This window comes from Lotus japonicus, chromosome 4, assembly GCF_012489685.1.
Source record: "Lotus japonicus ecotype B-129 chromosome 4, LjGifu_v1.2".
Lineage (NCBI taxonomy): Eukaryota > Viridiplantae > Streptophyta > Magnoliopsida > Fabales > Fabaceae > Lotus > Lotus japonicus.
In genome coordinates, this window is record NC_080044.1 from 72,729,376 (window position 1) to 72,750,814 (window position 21,439).

The 21,439-nt window shown below is 33.7% G+C and overlaps 2 protein-coding genes and 1 non-coding gene across 5 annotated transcripts; all 3 read right to left on the minus strand.

The window, feature by feature from the left end:
- Positions 1-349: 349 nt before the first annotated feature.
- Positions 350-2,265, minus strand: LOC130714011 (uncharacterized). The gene is made up of 2 exons (XM_057563863.1): positions 1,688-2,265; positions 350-969 (listed from the first exon to the last, which is right to left on the minus strand). Exons 1-2 carry the CDS (start codon positions 2,124-2,126, stop codon positions 746-748), a joined length of 663 nt encoding a protein of 220 aa, XP_057419846.1. The 5' UTR covers positions 2,127-2,265; the 3' UTR covers positions 350-745.
- A 2,556-nt stretch (positions 2,266-4,821) lies between these two features.
- Positions 4,822-4,940, minus strand: LOC130716368 (U5 spliceosomal RNA). Its single transcript, XR_009011985.1, has one exon. It is a non-coding gene; the product is annotated as a U5 spliceosomal RNA (small nuclear RNA).
- Positions 4,941-5,075: 135 nt separating this feature from the next.
- LOC130711422 (pyruvate, phosphate dikinase, chloroplastic) lies at positions 5,076-13,919 on the minus strand. Of its 3 annotated transcripts, none has more exons than XM_057561024.1 (20): positions 13,772-13,919; positions 13,055-13,340; positions 11,412-11,468; positions 11,023-11,256; positions 10,270-10,407; positions 10,025-10,187; positions 9,688-9,923; positions 9,464-9,592; positions 9,107-9,286; positions 8,810-8,947; positions 8,279-8,443; positions 7,744-7,905; positions 7,578-7,667; positions 7,144-7,460; positions 6,599-6,728; positions 6,237-6,365; positions 5,934-6,071; positions 5,781-5,858; positions 5,544-5,635; positions 5,076-5,457 (listed from the first exon to the last, which is right to left on the minus strand). In XM_057561024.1, the coding sequence occupies exons 2-20, from the start codon at positions 13,301-13,303 to the stop codon at positions 5,415-5,417; spliced, it is 2,868 nt and encodes a 955-aa protein (XP_057417007.1). In that variant the 5' UTR covers positions 13,304-13,340; positions 13,772-13,919; the 3' UTR covers positions 5,076-5,414. The 3 variants fall into 3 exon arrangements, with proteins under 3 accessions (XP_057417007.1, XP_057417009.1, XP_057417010.1); XM_057561026.1 differs by lacking the exon at positions 13,772-13,919 and adding an exon at positions 13,666-13,681; XM_057561027.1 differs by lacking the exons at positions 13,055-13,340; positions 13,772-13,919 and adding an exon at positions 12,051-12,270.
- Between the last annotated feature and the right edge of the window lie 7,520 nt (positions 13,920-21,439).

Here is a 21,439-nt window from a genome sequence, read left to right on the forward strand (position 1 = left end):
TGATGAGGAGGTGGACGGAGCTGATGAACAACAAATAGAAGTAGTTCATGATGGGAATGTGAAATGAGAGAGATTGTACAAGTGCAGTAGTATGAGAAAAGTGAGAACTGAAACTCATGGAATAACAACCATGATGTGAAGACTAGTACCCAGAAAAAGTGCACTCAGAAGATCGAAAATCCAGTTTATGTGCATTACAGGGCATGAGCAGAGCAAAACAAGCACAACAAGGTAAGAAAGATGCCCCTTCTCGGACAAACCATGGATATTTTATCAAGCCAAATACATGAAAGAATTGTTTGCCTAAGAGTTGGTCATAAGCTTATGAGTAAGTTATAAGCTCTTTCGATAATCTTAACCAAATACATGTATTAATTCTTATGTTATAAGGATGAACAAATTATTCCAAATGCAGTCTCAGTAGAAGCATTTATGAAAATAATTAGCCCATACAAAACTGGTATAACAATCTCCAATTATATCCTGAACTGGTGGCAGTGAAGCAAATAGTAAATTACAACATACACACCTAATGAAGATAAAAACCTTCCCCAGCTAAAACAATACCTCTTTTGTTTACACTACATAAATCAAGCCAGCCATCTAACAGTCAGTTTCTAATCCAACACCAAATAGGTAAGAAAGATGTCAATTCTCTTTTACCAAAACTGAAGCATTCAAGTGGTCAAGCTACCATCCAAACAATGAAAAGATCATTGCTCCCCAAGTAATCACACAGAATCCATCAACCATCCACAAACAATGCATCAAGGAGGCTTGAAGATGAATTTCCACTCTCAGTCTCATCAAAGAAACCACCATTGGCAGCATTTTCTCGTCTAGCTTTACGCTCTTCAATGACAGATTCTTCGGCTTCGGCGCAGTAATTCCGTCGACTCTGTTTTACAGGTCTCTCAGCCACAACAAATTTATTTCCATCGCGAGATCTCTCATCAAAACCTGCCCAAACTGACAAACAAAAAGGTTCAGAAACCACAGTATTACATGAAATACAAGCCTATTTGGATACGAAAGAACACCTATTGGAGCTTCTCTACTAAAAAATGCTGAATAAGCTCCAATAAGTGTTTCTTGGTCCCAATCTATATCAGAAAGAGTTGGAACTAATATCATAATAAAGGGTATGATGTAAATCAAGAACATGTTTGCTTCAGCTTTTCTCTCATCAAAACCATCGGCCTTAAAAGATAATCACAGTAGCTTAAAAGTGATTTTACTTCAAGTTTCCAAACATACAATTAGCTTAGTTTATGAGCTGATCAACATTTTTTCACTCCAAAAGTGATTCTACTATCAAGCTCCCCTCACAATTTATGGCTTAACGTGCCTACGATCATATCTCCACCATTATTCCAAACACACAGTATGAAATGAATCAATAACCATCCATAAAAATGTCAGGACATAATCTTCCAAAAGCTCAGGGTAACTGAAGAAACACAACAGTATCCCAAAAGAACATAGGATCTAGATCCCTGTAGCAATCATATCCTAAGAGAGTTATCATCAGCACTAACAGTTACACAGTGAGTTTGGATGAATTTATCTTATACCATAAATTGAAACAAGCTTGTGCAATATTTCTAAAAGCTCTACCTATAAACTTGTAAAGTCTCAATTGAAAAGATCTAATAAGCTATATAAAATCGAATAGAAACAAAGGTACCTGCAAAATGATGAAGAACAATGGAAGCAGCCACAGTAACATTCAAGGAAGCAGTGCCGCCACCATATTGCGGGATATAGACGAAGAAGTCACAAATCTCAACTTCCTTCGGGGAGAGGCCGGAACCCTCGTTGCCGAGAAGAAAAGCGGTGTTCTTACTGAAAGGTTGGTGGTTGACAGGGAGAGCGTCGTCGGTGATCTCGACACCGCAGATATCACAGTCCCTCTCGTGCTTGAGGTAGTGGCGGGCGTCTTGGAGAGAGTGGAAGTGGCGGAAGCGGAGGTGGTTGGAGGAGCCATGGCTGCCGAAAGAGTTGAAGTCTCTCCGGCCGACGAGGATGAGCTCCGTGACGCCGAAGGCGGTGGCGCTTCGTGCGAGTGTGCCGACGTTGTGCCTCTTTGCTATGTTGTGCACCACCACGTAGCTTTCCCACCCCATTCGATTTTCACCGCAACCGCAATCAAACGACGTCGTTGTAACGAAACTGCTTCGGTGTTGAAGGTTGAAGAAGACACAGAGCTTTCTCCTTCTTCCCCTTCTTTCGGTCAAAATTTGACGAAAACTTGAAAGGCCCAACTTTGGGTCCGATCCGGCCCAAACTTCCGGCCCAAACTTCCTTGCTTCCATCCTCTTCAAATTCTCAACATGTTTTTTGTGAGTCCATGTATCCACAACGACCGTAATGACTAATCTCTTTGTCGCTGGTACTCGTACTAAATGGTAAATAACTGATCACAAAATGTGCTCCATTTCTATGGATGAGGATCGTACCCCGACATCATGATTAAAGAACAAAAGTGAATTGATCATTACGCTACAAGATAATAAATGAATGAATGTTCTTCCCTCATTAATTTGATTTTTTAGATTTCAATGTCATACAAATTACATTTGAGTTTAATGGTTATGCTCTCAATGTAAAAATGTTTTACATAGACATCCAATAATTGAGTGTCACGTACTCAAAAACATTTATGATCTTTTTTAATTTTAATTAAATTAAAATCTTATTTTCTGATTTGGCAACTCATCATTGAATGTCTGTGTAAAAAATGTTTATACTGAACTATTAAATTCATTACATATTTTTCTAATATTTTTTTCCAGGCAACCAAACGTTTTGATATTCAAATTTGTATAATTTAGATTCCTAAACTTCGAATCACTTCACAATAGTTATACCTAGGCTTTGATTTAATTAGATCATTTTTTTTGAAGTTCATGGATAACAACATTACAGAAGATACTAGTCTGTTTTCAATAATTTAATGTATTGGCATAAGCAATTCCCGTAAACTTGGCTTTAAATAAGTTTAAAATAGGATTCCATAATTGTCATTGAAATTTGAACTAAAATTTATAGAGTCTCTTCCAAATGGAATGGAAGAATCCGTTTAAAAGCACTTTTAAAATAATTTTCTTTTAGCAGTTGTGGTCACATAATTTCCTGATCTGAAAAATGATGTGAATACATTTCCAGACCTGAGAAAGAGATGATCACAACCGGTCAAAAGAATTTTGATCCTGCCTTCCTTTAAAATAGTCAAAGAATAATGACCTTTTGATTATTGAGAGACCGGGTGCTAGTATGGCATATTTATATAAGATGTCATGTGTTAATTACATGATGTGGGACTCATTCTTAACTTTTAAGTTTCAACATACTAATGTCAAGCACAAAATCAAACAAATGACATAGGCTAAAGCAGCTTATATGAAAAACATGTCCATTAAGAATTATCATATGATACATGAAGAGATTTTCTGAAAATATCAAAGTTCTTCTTATCTTTTGCTTTTGTGTGGGACTTGAGCTGCGTTAATTGCGTTCTTTTGAAACTTTGGTTGGCTTTGTGTACTCCTCTCTGATTAATCTTACGGCTCGTTTGTATGACCAGCATTCATGTCAAGGCTGATATTAGACTTTAAAAGGCACTTCAGCTATTTGAGTTGGGTGTTTCAATTTGAATCATAACCGTGAGTCTTTAAAAGTATATGAATGCTCAAATTTGGAGTTTTGATAGGAAAAAATTATGATCAACTTGTAAGCTATTGTTGTACATTATTCCTTCTGTTGTTGTATCAAAAGTATAGCAAATGATAAGAATGTTCATAAGTAAAGATTTAACATATATCAATAAGAGATTAAGAGTTAATAAGCTAATGTTCCTCCCTGATTTGATTTTTAGATTTCAAGATCATAGGGGGCTTCTTAGAGCAGAAATTGCTACCTGAGCAGGAAACTTTTTCAAGCTCACTTTCGAGCTCTTCTGTCTTACTTCCAGAAATTTCAGCTATTAATCATGGTCTAATTCTAGCATGAGACCTGGGCTATGGTAGAGTGATATGTGAGAGTAATTCACTAGACGCTATTAAGCTTGAGGAGGGCCATTCAGGGTCCACGGTTATAAATGCAACCTTTGCAAGAGACTATCTCGTGTCCTTACTTCCTCGGATAGTTATATTCAAGCATGTTCGAAGGGAGGCTAATTATAGTGCTGATATAATGCCTTCCTATGGGTTTTGTAAGATGGATAACCTCAAGCTTTGGACTCTTCTCCTTGATTGTGTTATCCCTCTTTTAGCTTCTTATAGGCTTTGTTGCTCTTAGTTTTTGTTTTTCTGTTGCGTGTTGTCTTTTAGTTCCTCTTCAATTCAATTACATATGGAAGTATCTTTGTAACAGCAATCAAACATTTTGATATACATGGATGTATATTTGAGATTCCTAAACTTTAAATCAGTTCACAATAATACAGTTGTACCTAGGCTTTGATGTAGTACTCTTTTTCCTTCACCAGATTTTCCCAAGGGGGTTTTTCCTAGTAAGGTTTTAATGAGGCTTGATTTCTATAATCTATCTCCTTGGAGGTGATGGGTGGTGGGTTCATCTATTAGTGTGGGATCAGTTCTTTTATTCGGTAAATTCATTGTACTTCTCTTTTCCATCTCTCCTCTTGTATTGGGTTGAAATACCCCTTGTACTTCATTTTAATATATTTCATTTGCTTATAAAAAAAAAACCTGGCTTTGATCTATAATTTAATTTCACAAGTATTGGAATAATCTTATTCAAATAAACTTAGTTTAAAATAAGATATTACGATTAAAAGTTTAACTAGAATTTATAGGGTTCCTTTCAAATGAAAGAATCCCTTCAAAAAATTAGCGTCTGCCTTTTATTGCAACAAGCACACGGTATTCTTTAGTAAAAGGCGAAAGAATAGTTCGCTTTGTGCTTAATGCGAGGCTGCTTGCTCAACTTAACATAGCTTCTGCATATTTATATCAGTTGTCATGCCAAGTTCAGTGTTTATTACATGATGTGGGACTCATTCTTAACTTTCTCTTGACAACATGATCCATTAAGAAATATCATATGATGCATTGAAGAAACTTTCAAAGATTTTATTAGTGATAAAATAGAACATGTACAAGATCTTGACATAACCAATCTTATTTTATGGCATGACATACCAATATGTCAACACAAGTGTCTCATACAAGAAATATACCAAGACACATTATGCAATCAAATCACTAAAGAAACATTGAATGAATCTTTGCACACAATGTTTTCGCCATTGTCTTTATTTTTATCTCCAAAGATTTGTCTATCAATTTCCCTTTCTTTCACTTCCATAAGCATGTTAGTAGCTTTCCTTCATCTGACCCCATTTCTTATGAACATGTTCTTTCAAACCACACTATTATTTGCATTGTCTCTTAAACTTCTACTTGAGCTGCCGCTAGCCTAGCAATTGGAACCCTGCAAAGGAGTCCTCAGATTTTTCAGTGTGACAATTGAAAATACTAATATTTCTTTTGCAGATAATGTAGAACTGAAAATTTTACCTAAAAGGAGAACATGATACATAGTCAAGCCCAAGTTGAGCAAAGAATGCAACAGAAGAAGGTTCCCCACCATGCTCTCCACATACTCCAATCTGATAATCAACTTAATAGATTAATTGCAGGGGTGTAATGAATGAAGCAGATGTTTATATCACAAAATTTCACATAGTAAGAATAAATATATGAGTAATGAAATTTGTTGGTTTAAATCTCAATTGGTAAGTTACTCTTTTATACCTTTAATTTTGGTCTTGCGGCACGACCCTTTTCTGTGCAAAGTTTGATGAGTTGACCCACACCTTTCTGGTCAATTACCTGCAAGTATTGTCAACAACTCAAACTCAGAAACCATCCTTCATGTAATCATAAAATGTACGTTAAGAAACTTACCTCAAATGGATCATGCTGCAAAATCCCGTTGGCTAGGTATATAGGAAGAAATTTGCCAACATCATCTCTACTGTATCCAAATGTCATCTGAGTAAGGTCATTGGTTCCAAATGAAAAGAACTCTGCCTCCTTTGCAATCTACACAAATGGATTATAAAGTTAGAAAGTATAGTAATAAGATGATGACAAAATGGTCCTTGGAACTGTTGTTGCAGCAAATGATAATCTTGGTTTCAAGGTGATAAAACGAGCATATTATATGTTAAAGTGTGAATCTTCAAGATATAACAATATAAGTTTTACCTCATCTGCAACAAGCGCAGCTCTTGGAACTTCAATCATAGTTCCAACCTTATAGCTTAGAGAGGAACCCATCTCAGAGAACACTTTCTCAGCAACATTTCTGATTACGCTCACTTGATGCCTTAATTCCTGCAAACAAAATTTGGGCTTATATAATATTTACAAGGGTTTCATCAATGTCAGAACTCTAAGTAGTTCTTCATGTTATATATTTCAAGAGATACATCGTTAAGGAAAAAGGAATGCAAGATAAATAATGTTCCAAAGTATAGCATAGGGATTTTTTTTCATATATGATACATCATACATGTGAAACAATTGGAAGAATAACACAAGAGAATAAAAAAGGGAAAGGACCATGCCTGAGGTGTACCGATAAGTGGAACCATGATCTCAGGAAGAACTGTAATACCATGGTTACTTATTGAAACAGCAGCCTGAAAAATTGCACGGGCCTGCATCTCAGTCAATTCTGGGTATGAGATTCCTAGCCTGCTCACAAAATTTCAATTGTCAAATATAAGGAATTGTTATTTTACTAATTGATCCATAAATTGAATATATTATGAGCCATGATGCTTCATTTGTGACTGCAGATTTGCATTACATATGGATGAAGAGGCATGAATAGTTTTATATTATAATTCAAACATGCCCCCACACACGAGAGCTCATTAGGCTTCAAACGTGGACTATGCACGGACCTATCTATCTTATGTTGAGACTCAACTTTTTTAATTACAATAATGAGGGCAACAAAGATAGTACTCTAGAGCGCTTGGTCAGAGAAGCGCTGATACCATATCATGAACCAACGATCTCAAAAGCTTAAGCTGTTTGCAGAAGCCACAATTGAATATTTTTATATTATATTTCTAAGAGAAGCATCATAAGAAGGGGGACAAACCTGCAGCCACGAAAACCGAGCATGGGATTCACTTCTGATAGTTTTTCAATCCTTGAGAAGATTTCTTCTTCTTTCATGCCTGTTTGGGAAGTTAGTTCACTCACAATATGCTCCAAGTCACCTTCTGGAAGAAATTCATGAAGTGGAGGATCTAACAATCGGATTGTCACTGGGAGGCCATCCATTGCACGAAAGATTCCCTCAAAATCTGATCTCTGATATGGTAGCAACAAGTCTAGTGCAGCTTTCCTCTGCTCCGGCGTAACGGCCATTATCATCCTTCTCACAGCCTTTATCCTTTCATCTGAAGCAAAAAACTAAAACACACCAAAACATGCAACAAATAATTTGTAGCTACTCCGTGTCAATTAATTCAAGAGTAATAAATTCATGCTTTCATTTAGTTCTAGCAAGAGTTGAATATTTATTTGTACCATGTGTTCTGTCCTGCAAAGTCCAATCCCTTGTGCACCATTTTTTCTTGCAGCTAGAGCATCTTCAGGTGTGTCAGCATTTGCCAAAACCTGGTAGACAACAATGATATTAGTGAAGATACTTCGATTCAACTCAAATTCTGTTGAAATAAAGAATATGAAGCACCTTCAGATTTCTTATTTCATCAGCCCAAGACATGAAAGTTTCCAAATCTTCACTTAGAGCAGGAGGAGAAAGTGCTTGCTTTCCCAGTATCACCTCACCTGTGGATCCATTCAGCGAGAGCCAATCGCCTTCCGTTATCATCTTACCCCCGATTACAACCACCTGCATTATCATTATCAATTGAGATTATACTTAGTTACTAAGAACATGAAGATCTTTCACCAAATAGAGTAAATCTCCAAATTTGTCTCTGAAAGACTGAAACATTTGGCAGCAGACACATTAGTCCATGAGGACTCAAAAAATTAATCCTAATCCTTTAAATCACGAAATGTCAATCATATTAGTTTCAAGACATTATACATATTGGTCCTCAGAATGACTAATATGGCTAATGTTTGGGATTTTTAGGGACTATAGTGGAATTTTTTCATTATCAGGAACTAAGTGTAGAACTGTTAAATTTCTTGTGAACAATTTTGGGTATTTACTCTTACAGACATGTCTTCATTGCTAACAAAAATTCTGGAGTTACCTTCTCAACATCATTTACTTGGATATCAGAGCAGCCAGAAACACAACACTTTCCCCATCCACGCGCTACGACAGCAGCATGAGAAGTCATACCACCTCTAGCTGTCAAAATTCCAGCAGCTGCATGCATACCCCCAATGTCCTCTGGACTTGTCTCTGTCCTCACCTTCAATAATGCAATAATGGATTAGCATTTAATGATTTCTAATGCGCCAGTTTGGTACATGGTAGATTTTTACGCTGGAAGGAAAATTAAATCTAGGAGAGCTACTCCTGGTAGCTTAGAAATGATTCTTGAAGATTTAAATGTGAATCCAAACATGCTTAGTGGATGGTTTGTTTAACCTAACCATGAAACTAAGTTAAGACAGCATTTGCATCCTAACCATAAAATCTTGTAAAAGTGAGTATTTTCACTAATGCACCTCTAGATTTTCCTATCTAAAGCTAAATTGGTAGGTTCAAGCTTATATCAAGAAGGGGAACACAGAAGAGAAAATAAAATTTGTTGCTTGATAATAAAAAGGAATACCAAGATGGCATTTTTTCCTTGTGCGTGCCATTCTTCAGCATCATGAGCTGTGAACACAACTTGCCCTATTGCAGCTCCAGGGGATGCAGGCAAGCCAGTGGCAATCACTTTGTCCTTGTAAGTAGATGGATCCTCAAACTAACAAAATAAACATAAGGCAATCAAGAACACTTTAGTATCTTACATTTGAATATGGAAATTTAATTTGATGTTTCAAAGTTGTTTTGATCAATTATAACAGGAAGTTGAAGGCGCCCTCATCTATGGAAAATGGCAACTTCAGCACAAAGTATGTACCTGTGGGTGAAGTAGCTGATCCAGATGTTGTGGCTCTACCATCTTGATGGCGGAACGAGTATCAACAAGTCCCTCCTTAACCATATCTACAGCTATTTTCACTGCACCTTTACCGGTACGCTTTCCAGTTCTACATTGCAACATCCACAGCCTGTTTTCTTGAACAGTGAACTCAATATCCTACAATAATAAAATAGCAATATCAGAAGCTTTACCTTTCGGCATTCTTAGAATTCAGGTTAGACATACCTCTAAGCCAAAAGCTAGCTCATACGTGACATGAGCATTGCTCTATTGAAATCATTTATCTATATCTCTAGTCAAATAGAAAATATATATAACGGGTTGAAATTTCACCATCATATCCTTGTAATGTTTCTCTAGAATTTCACAGTTCTCCACAAGTTCCTTGTAAGCTTCTGGCATGCAAGTTCTCATGGTCTCCAAATCTTGAGGTGTTCTGATTCCAGCAACTACATCCTCTCCCTATTAAAAATAATTTAGAATAAACATCAACACCAAAACTAGTAAAGATAATAATGGTATGAAAGTATAAGAATAACTAGGATATGATATGCAACCTGAGCATTGATCAGAAACTCTCCATAAAGTTTATTTTCCCCAGTGCTTGGATTTCTAGTGAATAGAACACCAGTTCCGGAAGTATTCCCCATATTACCAAATACCATGGATTGAATGTTCACTGCAGTTCCCATTAGCCCTGTTATCTGATTAATGCTTCGGTACTTAATAGCCCTTGGGCTATCCCAAGAGTTAAAAACAGCTTTAACAGCTAACTCTAGCTGCTTCTTTGGATCTGCAATTGGTAATTCAACAAGGAAGATGAGCATTTTCTTTTTACTTCCTCACATGAATAACAACAAAACAGGAAGAAGTTGATGGTGTTGCACTCAGAACCTGAGGGAAACTTCTCTCCCTTAGCTTCAAAGTAGACATTCTTGTACTGCTCAACCAGATTTTTGAGATCAGTGGCTGTTAGATCAGTGTCGAGTTTAACACCTTTTGAATTCTTGAGCTTTTCTAACTTCTCCTCAAACAACGAGTGTGGAATGTCCATTACCTTAAGATAATATAAAGATCAGTTAGAGCAATGAAAGACACTAACAGATTGAGTTCATTAAGGGTGTAAAAGATCCACTTACAACGCCTCCAAACATGTCTATGAAACGTCTAAAAGAATCGTAAGCAAACCGCTCCCCACTTTTCGCAGCCAACCCAGCAACCACTTCATCATTCAATCCAAGATTGAGAACTGTGTCCATCATTCCAGGCATGGATATCTTGTAAACAAATAGGAAACAAGTAAGTTTGTGCTATAAACATGTTAAGCCCCTCAAAAAGAGGAATCAAATTCAAATCAAAGTAAAGCACACCTTTTAAATACAGTAGAACATTTCAATAGCCAGAGCAAATCATGTTCATAACAAGTAGCATAAACTAATTTATTGTTTAGATAAAAAGCAAATGTTATTAATGGTTCATATCAATAACTTTGAAGCTAAAACTTGGATTGAAATCCTAATTTTAGTTGCATCAAGCTATCACAGTAGTACAATTTTCTTGCATGGTTGTTTGATAAATGGAAACTAAAGGCAATGTTAAAATACATAACAATTGATTCTAAAACCAGAATCAATTCTGGTGAGAAACTTAAGTCTAGAATTAACTCTGGGAAAAAAGAAATTGATCCAAAGATGCTTGAACTCGACTTCTAGTCATGCAGAAAAATTTATCACTTAACATTTGCAGTCCAATCCTTCCATAGTACATACATTATACCATTTTTCATAGGCCTTTTACATATGCCTCACTAAGAGCATGTTTGGGTACAAGCTTATTTGAGTTTATCTATATTGAGTTTGTTAGAAATATAATATAAAATCGTTCGTGCATACCGCAGCACCAGACCGCACTGAGACGAGGAGAGGTTTGGAAGGATTCCCAAGAGCAGCCTTCATTTCATTCTCCACAAAATCCAGGCCTTCAAGTATCTCATCCCACAAGCCTTCTGGTATCTTCTTTCCATTATCTTGATACTCTTGACATGCTTCAGTTGATATAGTGAGTCCAGGGGGCACAGATAAACCAATGGTTGCCATTTCTGCCAAGTTGGCCCCTTTTCCTCCCAACTATAATTAACATACATGCAATTGTTCATCAATTCAAAGGATTTTTTTTATCATTACATTAAAAGTAGCAAGTCAAGTTTTGCTTAACATAACATGCATTAGTGTTTCATCAGCCAGAAAAATAACATATGTATAGCAAGATAAAGAATACTTACCAAGGACTTCATGGCCTTGTTTCCTTCACTTTTACCTTTGCCAAAAGTGAATGCCCGCTGTTTAAACAAAAGCAGAGAAAAAAAATTCACTTCAGTTTCTTCTTCTTTCATAATTCCTTTATACTTAAGTTACTAGTAGTGTATGAAAAATTCAAAAAAATGTGCCTATTTGACTTTTAAATTGTGGTGTAAATTTCAACATTTTAAAGAATGACAACTGCAAAAGTATATTCTTAAGGCAAGAATCCAAAATTGAGGGGCGGGGGGGGGGGGGAGAGAGAAAGCTTAGCCCCAATTGATAAACAACATAATTTATTAATTTTTCTATATTTAGTTTCTATTTGAATAAAAAATGTAATTTAAAATAAAAATGCTTTTAATATTAATTATTTTTCAATTTTTTAAAGTAATTTTCACCACTTTTTGTTTTTTGGTATATTGGAAAAATAAATTACACCCTTAAAGAATCAACCCCGCGGACCTTTCCCTCCCAAACTCATGTTTTCCCAACTCTTACCACTTGAGCTATCATTATTAATCTAACACAAGTATCTCCGCAAATGAAAAATATATTAAATTTTAAATATTTTCTTACTTTAATTTCAATTATTTTTTGATAAATGGAAAAATATATTTTACCGGTCCAGCCTTGTCTGGGCCAGTTTGGGTGAGCGTTGAGGAGACTCCAACGCGTGTTGGGGCACAATCATTGCACTTAGCCATTATGAAAAAATGCGCGTTGTGGGTGGTGCAAAGCTAAAACAAATGGACACTTGATCTTGAATAATGTTGCTTTCACACCCCTCTTTGGGGTGGAAAGAGGTCGAAGGAGGATAGAGGTAAGAAGAAAAGAAAAAAAAGGAGAAGAAAGAAAGTATGAGTTAATCCTTGGGCACATATTAGAGGTTCTTTTGACATTTTTGTGGTCCAGAAACAAGCTTCGTGGTGTAGTGATCTTGTTAATAACTCAACATTTGAAAAAGTCACAGTCAACACTCTCCTTTCATTTGACAAAAGGAAAGGGCTATCACCAAAATCCCATGACCTGAGTTTAGCCACGCCCCAAATAGGCACAAACCATTATATGCTAAATTTTTTGTAGTGGCAAATAACAAACGGCATTTTTTTTATGTAAGTTATGTATTATAACATGCAAATTCGATGAATTATAATTCAATGATTGTGTAAACATATTTACATTATTAGTGTATAGTAATTAAATTCTGAAATAAAATATAAACCTTAATTCTTAAAAGAGTAATATGCTGATCTCTGTTTTTAGGGGCAATACTATATATTCTCAAAAAAGGTTCATTTGATCATTTTCTCGGTCCAGTTCAATTATTTATGGCTCAATCTAAAGAATACATGTTTAATTTAATGTTCAGTGCACTTCCTTCTTATGATTCACATTCTCTTATTTGAGACAGGCCCCTCATTTTAATTGAAATTTATTTGTACTTTATTTATTTATTTTGTAATCAATGTTAAATATGATGAACATATTCTACAAGAAACAGTTCTCAACACATACGGAGTGTATGTGAAGAGCTTTCAGCATCGGGTTCTATTGTCTAACAATACGAGAGATGAAGAGTCTTAACTTTGAGTATGTTAAATGTAATACTAATGTGTGTATGTACCTTTGTGATGGCTTTTGGTGTGGCTGGTGGCGATGGTGATGGTGTTGCTGACGGTGGTGTTGCTGGGTTGAGGATCGCTTGTCCTCGAATCGAATTTGATTTAACTCGAACCTGCAAGTCTTGCCACTGAAGTTTTGTGGCTCTTCTCCCACCAATCTGCGGCACATGCTTGTTCCCATTCAAAATCCCATTATTGTTGCTCAAATCTGGTGTGGTTCTTAAGAGTGTGCCTTTCACTATTGAAGACATCTTTCCTCTGTTTCTGGTCCTTCTGCTTCAAGGAATTCTGATGCAGATAACATGAAATTGGCATGTTTTCAATTCATTCACCAACAAAAAACATATAAAAGCACACATCAATAATATAAATGATTAAATATTTCATCCTGCCACTGCCACGAGCCACTGAGATTCAGTATTCGTTCTTGTAAAGGATCAAATATCTCATTTCAACAGAAACACCCAAAACAAAGCCATGGAAAGAGAAGAAAGTGATTTTCCAATCAATTAACTCAACTTCTTTTCATTTTTTCCTGATCGATCTTTGTAAAAAAATTCAGATCATCATTATATTGGGATAATGATCAATCAAAAAAGAAGAAAATATTTACCAAAATAACTATACAGTAGCTACAAATTGTGAACAAGTGATGAAGCTGAAAGGATCTTGAAGAATGTATAGGTAGAAATAGAATCAAATATGAACTGATCACGTACCTGAAGGTAGGAAGTAACAAGAAATAGGAGCTGAAAAATGAATGAATATATATATATATATATATATATAGAGAGAGAGAGAGAGAGAGCAGGTTCTGATGAAAATGGAAATGGCAGTTAATCTGTTTTATTTTTTAATTATATTTCGAAATTGTGACTGTGAAGTGAGTATGATGAGGAATGAGTGGACGAAATTACGGTTATGTTATGGTGCTAAGTCCTCTACATAACTGAACTTTGACTAAATACCTTGTTGCTTTCAGGATCAGGGTTTCGGGCACGCAATTTAAGGACTCAAGTGTCATTCTCTGGTAGTCCTGTAGTACCGTGCATTCCGCTCACAATGAAATACAATACTTATCCTCTTTTTTCTAATTTAAGAATAATAATTTTTTAAAATTTTGGAGTTTTTTATAGGCAAATGTGTTAGTAAATTAGTCTCTATTCAGAGTTCGAAAACCCTGAATTTTCATTATTCATCTCACTCAATCCTTGTGACCTCTGATTCTTATCACTTGAGATAATTCTCAAGGACAATTGTAACTTGTAATAAATTATATCAACCCAAATTGGCTACACTATTTATTTGTATATCTTTGTGTAATTACTCCATGCTTATTCATTACCATCAATGATTTACGTAGACTGTATTTAATTGTTAGATGTGAGATAGGCAACGACAAGATATAAATTAAACAGCCAACATCGAGAGAGTTTGAGATGATTTCGTCTAAATGACATATGATAAAGTTTGGGTTAAATAACTCATCATCCAATCACATTGAAAATAAATTAATAAATAAAATATAGAAATTCCAACTCACTTATCTCCAATGTGATTGGATGATGAGTTATTTAACCCAAACTTTATCATGGGTCATTTAGACAACCCATTTCTTTTCATTTACACCGTTTTTTTATCCCAATAAATTATGTACTATAATTAATATTTTATATTTAGAGTGAAAATGTAATTCTTATAAAAAGTAATATTTAATTTTTATTTTCTTGATCTTACCATAAAAATAGGGATCATGCTTCAAGATTGAGAGTTTGTAGTAGTATAAGAGTACAGAAAAAAATTCCCAATTTAGGATGTAGAAAAACTTTTTTTAAAAGAAAAAAAATTCTTGTCCGTAGGTGTTTTGGGCATAATCAACTAGAATTAATTTTTGGAAAGTAAAAAGTACTATAAAATTAAAATTATGAAAAATTAACATGTCATAAAACATGTGTCTGTCGCTTATTTTGGCCAGCCCCTACCGTTTAGTGCGCTGACCGTGAGGCGAGGAATTAGTCTTACGGCTGTCGGTTGTGGGATACCTTGATCAAGAAAAGAAAAGTCAAATATTTCCCTTTTCTATGTAAAAAGAAAGTTCAAATATTTATGTTCCGGTTATCACTGGCCAAAAGAAATTTCTGATTTTCAGTGTTTCCCAAAGCTTCGGAATGAAAGCACTAAACACCACGTAAGTGTGTAAGGAGAAATAAAACAAATTAAATGTGGCTGAGATACACCCTTGTATCACTTCATAAGGTTTTGTCTTATGGCTTATCAAAAAAAAAAACTTCATAAGGTTTCGCCATAAGAATCTTCCAGATACTAATGAGTTATAAGAGCATATCTGACTTACTTTGTTTTTCTCTACAGATTTCCACTCATATATATGGTTGCATAAATATAGATTTTGGTTTGTTTACAAAATTTAAGGTCTTGGTGTAGTATGTTATTTATTATAGATTTTTTTTTCTAGATTTAATCTGATTATGAAAATCCAGATCTATTAGCTTATTTAAAGGTTTGTTCTATAAATAAGATAATTAATTAACTTGATAAGAAAAACATATGTAAATAGACCAACAAGCTAAAATTAAATTATTCATAAATAGGATTGCATGATTATTTATATGTTATAGGATAACGTAAGAATAATGGAGATGTATTTAACTTCTTAAAACTTAATTTTTTTTTTTGAAATGATACATCAAGTGAGGTATTCAATTAACTGGTTTTCTACTTGTTTTTGTACTGTTTCTAGTTTTTTATTTCTGTTTTGAGCTTTGTATTCTATTTTTCTTGTATTGGGTTGAAGTACCCCTTGTACTTCGTAATCAGTACAATTTTGACTTATCTAAAAAAAAATTAAATAGGCTATAGGTCCATTTTTATGTGTAGATTTTGCTGAATTTAATGAATCCAAATATATTATATAGACATAGATACAAATTATAATATGTTGTGATCCAATAGTGTAAAAGTAATTGTATATCAGGAAGGATTGAAGAACTCATTATTTTAGTTATGTTCTTAGTTCCACATGAGAAGTGTGAACGACAGAGAGTAGAATTGTTCCCTATATGATGGTAACATGTTTTTTGCTCTAGGTAAATTGTACAATGGGGAAACGATTTATATGTCATCAAATGAGACCAAGGTCCTTTTATTGGGCGTTTTTAACTGGCCTAACTCATCATAGACCATTTAATAACAAAAACATAATATATCATCATCATAATACATGTATAAGAATTAAATTAATAATTCACATAATTGATATTAATGACAAAAAAATATTATAATTAACTAATGTTAATTCACACAACTTAAATCAATATCAATATCAATATCAATATCAATATATATTAGAAAAGAACAACTTCTAGCATGACGTGTCGCTCTCACAGGCCAAGTTAGTGACGTGTCGCTCCTAGATTAATTCTCACCTAATATTTTACATGTAAGCTCTTTCTCCTTGGCCCCACTTGCCACATGTGCCCTGATTTTTCCTTACCTTATTTCTCCTTAATAAAAAAATACATTTTTAAATTTTAGATTTGATTAGAATTTAGGTTTTTTATTTCTTGATTTTATCTTAATTTATTTTTGATTTATTTTTAGAGTATTAATTAACTTTTATGGTATTTTTATTGAATTTTCGGATTTTTAATTAATTCCGGATTTTATGAGTTTTTATTGTGATTTGCTAGATTTTGATAGTTTTTATCTATTTTTATTTAGTACATTTTTAAATTTTAGATTTAATTAGGATTTATGTTGTTTATTTCTGTATTTTATCTTAATTTATATTATTATTTATTTTTAGAGTATTAATTATTTTTTATGGTATTTTTATTGAATTTTCGGATTTTTAATTAATTCCGGATTTTATGAGTTTTTTTTGTGATTTGCTAGATTTTGATAGTTTTTATCTATATTTATTTAGTACATTTGTAAATTTTAGATTTGATTATGATTTATGTTGTTTATTTCATGATTTTATCTTAATATAAAATCTGTGATAAGTGATTTAAATCAATAATACATCCCATCAGCAAAAACCCTCTTAAAACCCTGCCTAACTCCACTATCTCCTCCATGGAATTCATCTCCTCCATGCAATTTTCATCTCATCTCTCCACTGAACGGAACCACCCCCACAAAATCGTGTCATCTCTCAACGGAACCACTTTACCATCGACTTGCAATCGCATCCCTCCGATTTGGTGCCTTGGACTGATTGGGAAGGTTGCAGATGGAGGTTTCAAATTATTTTCTTCCTTTGCTTGCATAATATGTTATGGTTTTTTTCAATTTTATTTTACTTTACCTTTAACTTTCATTCACTCATGTTTGACTTCAAGGTCAATTTCGTTCATCACTTGCCATGCTAATTTCAAATTCTTTTCTTCAGGTTTTTTTTTATAGATATTCCACCAAAAGAGATTCTTTGGAAGCCATGGATGGTGAGTCCATTTTATATTCTATATGGAATTTTGCAATATTTTGATTTGTTTTTTATGTTTTCTAATTCTCATTTGTATGTGATTCTATTTTATTCGTTTTTCTTAATTGGCATCTAAAATTTGTGTCTTATGTTATAGGAGGTGAAACATTGATCTGTGTATGTTTTGATTAACCTAATCATTGTCGGTGAAGTGGATTGAGGGAGTGAAAGAATTGAGGGGAGAGAAAGGAGAAGTTGTAGATTTTTTTCCTTGCAACTTTTTTATTTGGTAATTTTTTCTTTTTGCCTGCTTCTTGCACCGAGGAAATTAATTATTATTGTTTGTGCTTGCCGTTACAACTACAGAACTACATATCATGGATGAGATTTTACTGCTTATCTTTGTTCGCTCAAGCTATACTATTGAGGTTAGACTTTTAAAACTGGTGCTATCCTTTCTAATATGCTAAACGCCTAAACCAATGTTCTAACAATAAATTGATTTCCTTGGCTTCCCTGGAAACATTTGACATGAATTTATCCGTAGGTACAGAACGACAATGAGGTGCATACCTCTTTCTGACTACACTCTCTGATTCTCAGCTAGTTGAAGATGAAACATGATTGATGACTCAAGATCTTATCTTGCTCTCATTTCAAGTAAGCCACGAAACATGTGAGACCAGTACTCATGGAGGTTTTTCTCAGTCCATTATATGTGTATATTCACCAGATAAGAGATAGAGATGTGTGTTTGGTGTTGCACTACTGTGATGCATATGTATATATTCACCAGATAAGAGATAGAGATGTGTGTTTGGTGTTGCACTACTGTGATGCATATATAGTTTTACTGACTTAGTTCATCAATTCTACATCTATCTATCATCATTATATATATTAAAAGTCACTTTTCGAAGGCAATATTAGATTTTATAATTAATCATTGTTCTACTATGGTTCAATTAATCAAACTTTAGTGTGATTGGAAGTCTTGCTTGCATGAGTGTGTAACTATCACATTACGATTTAGTATCAGCATATGTTTTTGATTTGGTTTTTGTACTTTCAACAACAGTGCTACATAAAGCAAAGAGTTGTTTTAGCCGTTCAACAAATATAATGGGTCTAAAATTTCTAGAGGGGTTTTCTTCCATTCATCTTCTTTAGTAGCATGTGATTAGTTTCCCCTTACAAATAGATCTGATTGGTTATGGAAACCACTGGAAGGTCATAGCCAAAAAGTGGCTTCAATTCATTCTTTGGCTTTCATATCTGTCTGCAAATTTGATTGTTATCTTTGCACTATCATAGCTAGATTGATGTTGCACATATTGCTATTATGTTTGGTGGTCTTTAGTCTATCCTACTCTAACATGTCTATCAATCTCACTTCATGAGTTCTTGATTTTCTGTTACTTAGAATGCAGATACGGCTGGAAGCTGCTGATTAGGAAGCAAGTTTCATTTGAATTAGCATGAGTTCATATTAATTCATGTTAAAGTTGGACAACAATCAGGAATAGGACCTAGGGTTGCTGCTGATTTGGAAGCAAGTTTCATTTGATTTTTTAATTAGAAATAAATATTTTAATGATTTAAATTCAAAATGTGATACGTTCTTACTTTATGAAGTGCTTTTTTATGCCAGAGAACAGACTCTGGTTGCAGTGAAAATAAAATTTGCATATGATGTTAGGTACTGTGTGGAATTTGTGAGTGTGTTTGTGGATAATTTATAAGAAAAATGGTGGTGATAGTGAGGTAGAGAAATCTGAGAGAGATTTTGATGTAAATGGAGATTTTTCTTTCTTATGAGATTGGACTTTTAACCCTTATCCACACCATTCGAAATTTCCATTACTATTATTTTCGACACTTATGTCACTGACAAATAATAATTAGGTTCTGATGTAATGTATATTCTTTGTAATGAAGAATTAAGTAGTTGTTTTTAAGAGTCTTTTATATATAATTCAGATGCAAACAGTATGCACTCAGCTATCACTTGAGCACTAGAGCAAGTAAAGGGAGCATACTACGACTACTTTACTATTCTGAATTTTTTTATCGCAGAAATGCTCTGGTAAGTACAACAAGCTCAAAAGCAGAATAACATGATGAAACTACTAGATATTATTAATGAACCAAACCTTTCAGTTCCAAACTGTAAAGACCTTCGCTAGAAATTTGTTCTAAAGTACGCCCATTAGTACTACTATAAGAGCAAAGCAACATGCTTCTTATATTGGGAGATAGACAAAAGCAGAGGTTGCCTTAGTAAGCTTTCTCACCTGGATCAACAGAAAAAACAACTGAAACTCGATCGATGAAAGTTGGAATGGCAAGGTTTACTCTTAAAGTCTTCGGCAGGAGGAGGATACAAGAGATCGACCTTGAAGCAAGCAAGGTATGGTGGGTGTCATCATCTTCATCGATATTACCCACCAGATAGACTTGAGAAAAGACTTTCAGGCATCCTGAGAGTAAGGAGAAGCTGAATCTAAATGTATTAGAAAGAGCCTAAAATCTTTTATATATAGGAAGAATATTTTACATGAAAATACTTCTACATAAAAATAAATGTTAATAAGATTTCATCGGAATTTTTTTTTTGTTACAAGAAAAACATAATATAATATAGTTTGATGTTAATTTTTTACTACATAATAATATAGTCCACTTTAATTTTTTTTGTACAAATTATTATAGGACTTAAATTCTCCTACGGGAAGAAATATATTTTAACAAGAAAGTACATTCATTAAGTATTAATTAATGTATGAAATACAATAACAAATTTCGCGGTACATTCTTTTTTTTCTAAGATTAAAATGTGTTCTGAATGCTTTATTGGTGATTATACATATCTATAATTTGTGTTATTCTCTTTAGGCTCATGAAGAATGTGAAACGACTTCATGTTGATATGGGTCAAACTTAGTTTATTTTATTGTGTAAAAAATGAACTCGCATAATCACGTACATAAAGAATCTTTTCTCTTTTTTTCATTGTAGATTAAATCAGCTATTGTTTATTAGCCATCATTAAACCACATCCCCTAATATGTTTTGCATAATTTGAGATTTGGTTAACCAATTTTTTTATTAGTTATTCAATTGTACGAAGTTCAATCTATGCAACAAGAGTTTTAATTTAAGACTTTTTGTCCACTTTGCTCATCATTTCATACTCTTCTATTTCATCAGCTGTTTATTATATTTTTAATGATCAAGGTATTAATTGACCTATCAAATATAATAGATGTATTCCCCGTGCAACGCGCGGGTAAAAAACACTAGTAGAGAATTAAAATAAAAAAACCCAAAACATATTTAAACTCAAATCATTGTATAGGCTAACATGTTTAAATCTACAAATAAATTATTAAGTATATATCATTTCAAGATGTTTTTTTTCGTTCCATCGGAAATTTATCATTTCAAGATGTTATAATAAAAGTATAATTTAACAATAATAATAAAATAAATTTATATGATTATATTTGAAGATAGTTTAAATGGTAAAAGTTGGGGACATATGAAATAAGGAGGGAAAAATTTAAGGGTCAAACTCTAGAGGTTACAAACTTACAATTTATTTTTTAAAATTGGGCATCCTATCAAATTCAAAAAGTTTTTAAATGATCTAAGTTTTAGTCTTTTTAATTATATCATATAGTGTACTTATTAATTTAATATTGTCAGGGCCTAGTTTAGACGAGATTATTTACCACTGTCGATAACATGACTTACTTTTTATAGGCAAACATTTTTTCTTTGTTTTTTCCCTAATTATGTTTGAGCCATGAATATTCATGTCGAATTGTTTTCCGATGAATAAAAAAAAATATATTCATGTCGAATTAATAGCTCTCTCATTTTTATCTCAAGTTCATAAAGCAGGGTAATAATATAGCATGGGGATGAATATGGTAAGGGC

Bases quoted from the DNA above. Each gene is read 5' to 3' on its own strand.
- LOC130714011 (XM_057563863.1), bottom strand. From the start codon at position 2,126: ATGGGGTGGGAAAGCTACGTGGTGGTGCACAACATAGCAAAGAGGCAC. The intron at 970-1,687 runs GTACCTTTGTTT...TTTGTTTGTCAG, and splicing joins TGTTCTTCATCATTTTGCAG to TTTGGGCAGGTTTTGATGAG.
- LOC130711422 (XM_057561024.1), bottom strand. From the start codon at position 13,303: ATGTCTTCAATAGTGAAAGGCACACTCTTAAGAACCACACCAGATTTG. The intron at 11,469-13,054 runs GTACATACACAC...TTGTTTAAACAG, and splicing joins CACCAAAAGCCATCACAAAG to CGGGCATTCACTTTTGGCAA. The intron at 9,924-10,024 runs GTTCTGAGTGCA...TACCAATTGCAG, and splicing joins GGGAGAGAAGTTTCCCTCAG to ATCCAAAGAAGCAGCTAGAG.